The 9728-nt window shown below is 37.6% G+C and overlaps 1 protein-coding gene across 2 annotated transcripts in view; it reads right to left on the bottom strand.

The window, feature by feature from the left end:
• Window positions 1-1332: 1332 nt before the first annotated feature.
• ZBTB43 (zinc finger and BTB domain containing 43) overlaps window positions 1333-9728 on the bottom strand; it is an 11116-nt gene continuing 2720 nt past the window's right edge. For both annotated transcript variants that reach the window (XM_085300489.1, XM_085300490.1), the window contains exon 2: window positions 1333-8215. In XM_085300489.1, the coding sequence (XP_085156615.1) occupies window positions 6798-8192 (1395 nt within the window). In that variant the 5' untranslated portion in view covers window positions 8193-8215 and the 3' untranslated portion in view covers window positions 1333-6797. The remainder of the gene's footprint in view (window positions 8216-9728) is intronic.

Raw genomic sequence — 9728 nt, 5'->3', positions numbered from 1 at the left:
GCTCGGGTGGCTACGGAGGGGCCGGCGCGGACCCACGAGCGAGCGAGCACGGGCCCGGCGCGGCCCCGTGCAGGCCCCCGCAGCGCAGGCGAGCAGGCAGCAGCTGCCCGGGGCGGAGACGCCTCGCTCCCCCCCGGGACTGCAGCGCTCCAAGCTCCACTGAGCTGACTGAGCACTGGGTCGAGCCAGGACTGCCTTGCTGCAACCCTGTCCTGTCACTGCGTGCCTGTTCACACCGCTTTAACTGGAGCCCTGCGCTGTTGGGAGTTTAGGTGGCACATGCTTGTGGCATGTGCAGGGTAAAAATACACCATTTTACCGGACAATTCAGCACCGCACGCAGTAAAGACAGAGTGATGAACATTGCTGGCATATCCACATTGTCTAACTGGGTGTTACGTCTTGTCTTCCGCAGATACACCTTTCTCTCCCTACAAAACATACGGAAGGTCGTCCTCAGAAATTAAGTGTTGAATTGCAACTGGATAGGGTAGCAGCCCAGGTGAGCATCTTCTCACTGCAGCATAAAGAACAAACAGTTAAATAACAGACACACAAATACTACTCTTGGTATCAGGGAATCAAATGACTAATTCTGAACAGAGGGAATACTTAAGGCTTGTCCTTATATGCATTCATTAAATGTAAATCTGAAGCAACAGTAAATGAATCCACTTGTGTCATATTCAATTTAAAATTGCTGAAGATGGAAGACTCTGGTAGATATAAATATTGATTTGTCTGGAATTCGCTGAGTATGTTTTAAATGAAAGCAAACTCATTTTTTGTTTTAATACTTAGGATTCAGACACTGAGTAAGTGTCAGCTACAATAGTTCCACGAGGACTAAGTAGATGGAGCAAAAATAGATGGAGGCTGGATAAAGTAAAATTTTCAGTAAGAATATGTAAATTTTGACAGGAAGAGAAGGAATCTCATAAAATAATAAAGTTAATCTTTAATAAGTTTCACAATGTAAAATTTCTTTCATACTTGGATAATATAAATTGACACATATACATCTACTTTAAAGTTACCTATAGGYCTTTTGGACATGCGGTCACTGCTACCATTGAATGTTTGGGAATTTTCATACCACCCTGTATACACCCTACTCAAACTTTGAGATCAGTGTTCTGAGAAAAACAGTTATCTTAAAGCCTGTTTGATAAATCTGGACAAACATGACAATGAATTGTCTACACTGAAGAAACAGACTCATTTCTACATATTCATCAGTTTTCCACATTTTAAAGATCAGTTTTCAGTTTAGTGTTTTCTTAGGTAAGGTTGGCATGTTTGACATTTCAAGAAGACACGTTACTAGAGACATTTCTTTTCTTTATATATTTAATAAAGTTATATCTCAACAACTTTTGGATTTGAAGTTTTGCTTGAGCACTTACCCTTTTGGCAAAAGTGAAATATGAAATACTAGTACTAGACATGCATTCCTTTCATCCAGGCTTAAGAAAACATTTACAAAGTTGACAGATAACATTTATTAAAACATGTCATACAAAAGAGGGGCATGGGACTCTTCTATAAGAAGAAAATAGTGAACAGTAACATTAAATTAATTAAAACCATGCTGTACAATCAGGACAGCAATATTTATAGACAAAACTATCCAACCTCTGCAATACAGGCATAACATCTCACAAAATATCAAGATATGCAATTTTACTGTTATAAATGACTTGTTTAGATTAAAAACTTATAGCTCATTAAAGAAGATTCACTTGACTTGCATAAACAGTTACATTTCTGGAAGAAATTATGGAACCTCATGGAAAACAAAAGAGGAGCAGCAACTGACAGACACGCTTCAAGCAAAATCAGAACTTACAATTTAATCACATTAAAAAGCATACCATTTTCTTTTCCAGCATCTTCCCGTAGGGCACTGACAGTTTACAGCTTACTGCTAAAGAACTCTAGCTATGCAATTAAACATTTAACTGGCAAAAATAGCAACTTCCCCTTTGTTGTTTTGAGAAAGCTTCTAATTCTGTTAAATTAAAGCAACAAACTCAATATAGTGCTGCACGCTCTCATGATTCAGCAACAGGTCATATTACTGGCACTAGCACAAAAATGTTGAGATTACAAGATCTGAAGTGTCTCCATTCTTTCAGGCTCAACAGTACAGGGATGTCAAGTACTGAATTTACAATAAGGATACTCAATATTATCAGCCTTTGATCACCCCTYACCCCTTGCTTCTGATATAGGACAAAATTTCTTAATGCCAGAAACACCTTGGACAAAAAGGGTTAAGACCAAAGTTTTACCAACAGTACCTTCTAGAGTCTACCTGTTCATCTATAAAAGAAAGACAGCTGCAGCATGCAACTGCTATGTTAAAACAAAACACAACCCAAAACAGTAGTGTATGAAATAGGAACCTTTTCCCTCCAAAAGGTCAGATAAACTCCTAAACAGAGATCCTAACCCTGCTAAGAAGAGTTAAAATTTCTTAGTATTGCAATTAGATTCCATAGTAATGAACACCTTAATTACAGAATAGAATGAAAATAAACTTAGCTGCAGTATCATTAAATGTTTTTACCACTGATAGGCCAATGAGTGGCTTCACAGTAACAGGAAGTTCTGAAAGCCTCTGATGTGTACAATGATTCTCACTTTTAGAAAAGATTCCATTTGCTACAGCCAACAGCAGAGGCAGAGGATGTTAATCATAAAAATGCATACAAGTTTCTAAGTATATCATTACAGGTGGTCAAACTCAAGGGGAGATGAATGAAATTTACTCATATACACAGGGATTCATATATATATATATATATATATGGATCACTTCTCTCCACAAACAAGAAATAATTTTTTGTATCTTGAACAAGTCCACTCCATCAGTAATGCTTAAAGCTTGACAGAAGCTGAACCTACATTTTGTGTTCTTAGTTTACTGTGTACAGCTGCACTGTGCATAAACTGCAGGGTTTCAGTAGCAAGGGGCTGCAAGGGTAACCTATTCAGAGGAGGTCATAAACTGCCCTATGCCAGTCAAAATAAGTTCTAGTTAGCTTTGAAACCAATGTAAACAACCCATTGCATGCTAAAACTTCAACTAGAAGAGCACATGGGAACTCTGCTTCAACATGTAAGGAGCAGCAGCTGTTAGTGGGAGATGTAGTGAGACACATAAGGAGATGTTCTTTGGGAAACATGTTTGGAGACACAAGGAGAAATGGAGGAGATGCTCTTGGGAACACATATGGAGGAAACATTGTTGAGGACCTGAATGCATAGACACAYGTGGAGGGAGGTGCTCCATGCCAGAGGAGGTGCACCTCTGAGGGAAACGTGGCCTTGGAAAAACCATGCACTTCTGAAGYGACTGAATCCTTCAGGAGACCCATGCCAGAGCAGGTACACTCCTGAAGACTGTAGACCATGGAAAAGCCAACGGGAGCAGTGACAGTGAAGCACAAARCAGCACAAGAGACCAATACACATATGATGCCAACCTCCCGTGCCACCTGTCACCTCACCAAGGAATTGTGATGGACTGAATGTAGCCCCTGGTAAACATATCGAAAATCAAGACCAGGAAAGGGGAAATAAAGGTGTTTGACTTAAGCTGAGCCTTGGGGAAGGAGGAGAAAAGGTGTTTCCTCTAGTGTTTAGTCGTACTTTTTTTCATTTTCTCAGTACCTAAATTGATGATTGTAAGTTTAACTGACAATAAATTAAATTCAGTAAAAATATCCCAAATTGAGACTGTTTTGCCTGCAATAACAGGTCATGAAAAAGTTAGGATTTTAGAAAAATATCTCAAACTTCCCTTAAATCATCACACACTCAATTAGATTATGAAATTAGATAAGATTGTCATAATCTAATTTTTCCTGTGATCAATAGGTTTCATATGGATTAACATCAGAGAGCCAGGTGCTAGAAAAATATCAGTGGAGCAACACTGTTGGACTTCCAAGACAATGTCATAATACTGAGTAAAACAATAACAGGCCAATATGAAAAAGTTACTATTCATGATAAGTGACTAAAAAGGATATGGTTCTATAATATGATCTACTGCACCTGTATGAAACCTTTAAAGTGTCTCGCTCATTACATTTTATTTTAAAGCTTTATTTCAGAGTAATCTAACTGCAATTAGGGGTAATGTTTAACTTTCAAATGTCCCATATAAAAGTCACTCCAAGCTGGTATAAGAAATGGTTTTGCTAGCAGCTCTGTAGGATGGTCTGGTTTTAATGGAAATAACTTTTTACTTGACCATGGTTCTCAGCCTGGGATTTCAGACCAGCCTTTTATGATTAAACAGGAAGAGGCACCTTTAACCTTTTTTATGCAACACTGGTGTCACAACTTGAAAGGGGTTGAGAAACAATGTAATACATGAGATCATTCTTGGAATGAGCATGAGAATACCTTCCTCAAATGTAATGATGATACTTGCAGAAATGACACCCTGTATGTGGTAAGGCCTTGGAGAATGGAAAAATAGGGCCAGTGAGAGTAGAACTCTTTTCTCTACGCTCGTGTAAACACGCAAGCATTGTAAGTATTAAGACAGTGTTAGCAGTGTGGAAACAAACCATAAAGGGAATATCATTTCTAAGTTTAAAAAACATACGTATAAAGATTTTTTTAAATACAAAGTGCTTCTATACATTAAGCAGGTTACAGTGTTAGTGAGCAAATCCCTGTTTAGTTACCTTGATTACAAGGGTTATACATGGCCACCATGCTATATTGTAGAGTTCAATCAAGTGCTAAGAATAGGAACTCCTTGGTGTGAACCATTCATGCCCATTGCCAGCAATGGTTTCATCACATTTGGGAATACCTGTTTTAACAAAATACCATATGAAAAATATCTGAAGCCTCAAAAGATTAAGAGTGAAGAAGCTCTAAAAAAAATAAAATAAAATTTGTAAGTAAAATGTCAGGGAAAAAAAGTTACAGTAATTACAGCTCACTGAGTAATAAACCCCAGCTCACACCAGACATTCACGTTCAGGATAGTTTGGTTGTATCTTTTTCAAATGGGAGTTCAAAAAAGCATTCAACTCAGATTTATCTTCTGTGTGGTTCTGCTTCAACATACAGGGTCATCTTCGTTTATTTSTTTGTTTTTGTTTAAGTATGTTACTCTGCAGACTGCAGCATCTAATATGTACATTGGTGCCATACAGGCTTAGAAAGACTTCGATGCTGGTTAACATTTTAACCATGTGTTACCAGCACATTACTTGAACATCATCCCTTTAATTATAGTCAATGCACGCTCTAAAGGCTCTTTCCCTTTTACACTAGGTTTCAGTAAGCTACAAGTAAGGGTTAACTGCTTTTGCATAGGAAAGCACTAAGCTTTCAACCCCTACATGCTATTTCCTCCTTTATAGCTGATGCCTTCACTCTACCTGCAGAGCTGGCAGCATCTCTCAAAATTACAAACACTCCTCCATCTCTCCAGTAATGAGAGACCAGCATACAGATCCTGAACCCAATAGAGCACAAGTGCCACTTTCTCAGCAAAAATCCAGACTTAAGACATGATCACATTCTGCAGTACCGTTAATGGATCCAAATATTACGCTTTCCACTTTTTTTTTTGACAAGCAGTTTCATTCAAAGAGGCAAACAATTCTGGCTGCYTGTGATCACATGTAACTAGTCACAGTAGTTCAGTACCAAAAATCTGTATTGTAGCTCATAATGTTCAAACAGTAAAGAATTAAATGTATAAATACCTATCAATGACTAAATCATTTCCCTAAAGTGGTTTCTAAAACTACATAGAAGTTCTTAAACAAGTCTTAGTACCAAAAAAAAGGTCAAACTGTAAATATACAGAGTTTGGTACTTGCTACTGCAATAAGCCATAAAAAACTGAACATAAGACTACAGTTAAAAGGTTTGAGTGTTTTGGATAAGATCCAAATATTACATCTTCCTTTAAATTTTTTTTTGACAATACATACTTACTACACACACTAAAAGCTCTCATAATATAGCAATCAAAATTGAGAGTCAAACCAAGAGTCATATAGCATTAGGCCCTAGAGGAGCAAAGACAAATTACGTTTAAAATAGTTTTAAGTTTATATAGTGCTCAACTATAGTTAAGTGCTTTACAGACTTTTTAAATAGAAAAAAACCCACAAAATTAGACAACTAGATGTTTTACTAAAGATGGATTAAAAAAAAGCAAAGACAGATAAAGAAAAGCCAAACTAGCCTTAATATAGCCTTTCATTAAGCAATACAATAAGGGCTATTTAATAAAGCATGTTAAGCATGTTGGCAGTCTCCAGACTGAGGTGGAATTATATATATTTTCTTTCCTCCATTAAAACATGAATCACACAAATTTTATTAACAGATAGTCCACATAACCCAGTGTGGTCATCCTCGTGGTTCTCTTTCCTGTTAAGGCTACCTGAACATCTGCTTTATGCAAATATTTGCAGAGTTTGGGTCAGTTTAGAATTGGGGTTTACTGTGAATATACAAGACTTAGAAAAACAATGGGGCTTCTGAACAGTGCCACAAAGGCAATCAGCAACCAAGACCTTACAGACCTCATCTGGTAAGCTTCTTTCAGATTAATCATTTGCACTTCACACATCTAACAAACTTGCAGCAATACTATGGAAAATAAAAAATGGTTTGGTCTGCTCATACCAGCATAATCATTAGAACTTTTTTTGAGAATTTAAGTTTCACAATAGCAAGTACCAGACGCTATTTGCATAATTAGTTTATTTTGCTTACTCTACTAAACAAATGTAAGCACTGATGTTTTAGTTCATCTCAGTAGTACTTTGCTCAGCTTTAGAAGCTTGATATGATTTGGTGCAAGAAGTTACATGCCGGTGAAAACTGTCCCGCCACATAAATCTTTTCCCACAGATGTTACACTCATACGGTTTTATGCCTGTATGAATTTTCATATGGCCAACAAGATGGTGTTTCATTTTGAATTTCTTACCACAGACACCACAGCCATAAGGTCGAAGACCAAGATGCATACTCATATGCCGATCTCGCTGACTCTTGTGTGTAAAGCTTTTACCACACTGACAAGGATACAGCTTATCAGCATGTGAGAATCCAGTAAGGGATGTTTCTTCTTTAATTCCTGTAGCCATTTCAATACCTTCACCATAACCTGCTGCTATCATAAGATCCTGTCTGTGAGCACTTAAATTTCCATCTGCCCTTTCACCAGAAAATTCTTCCATAGAAGAGCCATAGAAGTCAACTTGCTCATCATAATTACTTTCATCTGCCTGCTCATCAAATTCTGCTTCCATCTTTTTGTCACCTATATGAAAATCTTCAACACCTGAAGACTGGATGGAATGATCTGCCTGAATGGCATTCATGGATTCAGAAACTTGGTGTTCATCGTATGGATTATCAACACCTTCACAGTCTTGTTCAAATCTTTCTGGTTTCACATGGATCCATCGCTTGTGAGACATAATGCTGGGTTTGCTATATATAGGTCTTGTATACTGATACTCTGCACTATCACTAGTCCCTTCTTCACCATCCTGACTTGTCATTCCTGTGCTGAGTCTATCATGTTCTGTTGAAGAATTACTGGGAAGGTACTCATGTTCTGTTAGTTGACATGACAGTTCGTCTTTAGAGCTTTCTTCTTCATTTTCACCATCTCTCAGCTCTTGCACTTTGTGGAATTCCGTCTGTCCTCCAGAGCCAAGTTCAAAGGTTTCAACAAGGCCATTGTAACTACTACTACTTGGGGACTGATGATCACTGCCATGGTTCATCTTCTGACAGAGAACTGTCGGGTTCCCCTCTAGCACTTCAGTGCACTTATCTACTACATGCCACATCTGAAGAAAACTTGCTGCTGTCAAATAACTCACAATTTCTGGAGCAGGCATAACCAACCGACCCGTATAGGTAGATAGAAGAATGTTTTCAAATACTCTTGGATTCATCACATCAGGCAGGACTATTCGTCTGCTATTTTTCAAAAGCACCTGATCACAGAAGTAAGGTGAACTGGCAGCAAGAACAGCTTTATGGGCTCTGAAGAGATGGCCCTGAACTACAATGGACACATCACATAATTGTCCTTGCTGGCGCTGCTGGTTTAACTTCTGCAAAATGGTGCTAGAAAAATCTGGAAATTCCACTCGAAAAGAGCTTGATCCAGACTCCATTTCATTACAAATCTAGTGTTGTGCTGCAAGAGAAAAAGAACAGAAAGATCAGAAATTCTGCTCAGTAAAGTTTAGTCTTTCCAATTGCTTATATTGGAATTTTTCCTTTAAGGAATAACATTTAATATGGAACTTGATCCAGAACTTTTGAAAACCTGGGTCACTGACCTATTTTTACCCCTCCCCACCCCCAACTTAATCTTTCTCCTTTTTGAAAGTCATATTAAGGGCATAAATTGCCATGGCAGCAGATTTTGCTGCATTTCTTCTATCCACAAGCACTCATCATCTATAGCAGAAGTTATGGACAGATTTACCTAACTGATAGAATGATTACTCAAGCATGAGTTTAGGATAACAAAAAAATTGTTTGATGAAATATTAGCAGTAGAGTTAACTGCAGGATGTCCCAGAGTTTATAATGTGTATGAAAGATTCTACATTTCAACTGCCAAAGAAATCATCTCATTAATCCCCCAGTAAAGACTGACTGTACCCTTATGAAATGTTCCACTTCAAACAATTTTCAAAAGTCAACACATCAATTCTTTCAACAATAAAGGCAGCATAAAGTCCTAATGAGAATGACACTTATGACTCTTGCAGGGGTATTTCTCTGTCATTTTATTAACTGAAAGAGCAACATCTGTACAGTTGGAATACTACAATCCAATTCTTTACTCCTGAGCTTTTTCGGATGTTATCACAAGATTCCTAAATTCAACATTTTAAATTCAGTAGGGTTCTTCTGAAACAGGGAAGTGCTGTGCAGAACTTTTTGCATATATACTTCGTATATGCACAACAATGCAAAAAAAAATAGATGCTAGAAGCTCAGCTAATACTCACAAATTTTAATGTTCGTATTCACATGATCCAGATGACTTACTATAAAGTTGATGCAACTACGAAAGATCAATGTTAAATATTTGAAAAAGTTAAATTTCTGTGATTTTTCAACTACATAATGTGGAAATTGAATAAAATAGAACTCTAAAAGCCATAGAGTAATGTGCAGCTTTCCTCTGTCAAGTTCTGCTCAAATAGTAAGTAAGGAAGTGTCAAAATTTTAACAGACAGGGCTGCACACCTTAGAGACAATAACTGGAAAGGTAGCAGACAGTGCACACTTACATAATTTTAAGTATTTTTTGAATATTGTGCAAAATTAGAAACTGAATTACAAACAGTTGCAGGACTCTAAAATTGAAGTGGTTCTATGAAAATATAAATCCTTGCTACAGATAACATGCACAGTGACTGTAGTCCTTTCTATACAGTTACATAACTGTCAAGGGAAAACTCTGTTCACTGGTGCACTGTGTTAAGATGCCAGAATTTGGCACAAATGCATGGTTGCTAACTGCAGAAGACGACAACAATGTTTGCATACAAAATACAGACTGCACAGGAGCGATTATGTAAATTGCCCAAAGTTTAAACAACAGCTCATAGTTGCATAATCCCTTCCTGACTGTTCTGATCTGTCTTAACTCTCACACTTTACACCTTTCTCCTCCCTCATTAAAAAAAAAA

Source organism: Rhea americana, unplaced genomic scaffold (genome assembly GCF_003343005.1).
Source record: "Rhea americana isolate MKP2758 unplaced genomic scaffold, rheAme1 scaffold_164, whole genome shotgun sequence".
Lineage (NCBI taxonomy): Eukaryota > Metazoa > Chordata > Aves > Rheiformes > Rheidae > Rhea > Rhea americana.
Note: the sequence above shows the minus strand (reverse complement) of the source record. Positions and strands in the feature narration are given on the sequence as shown.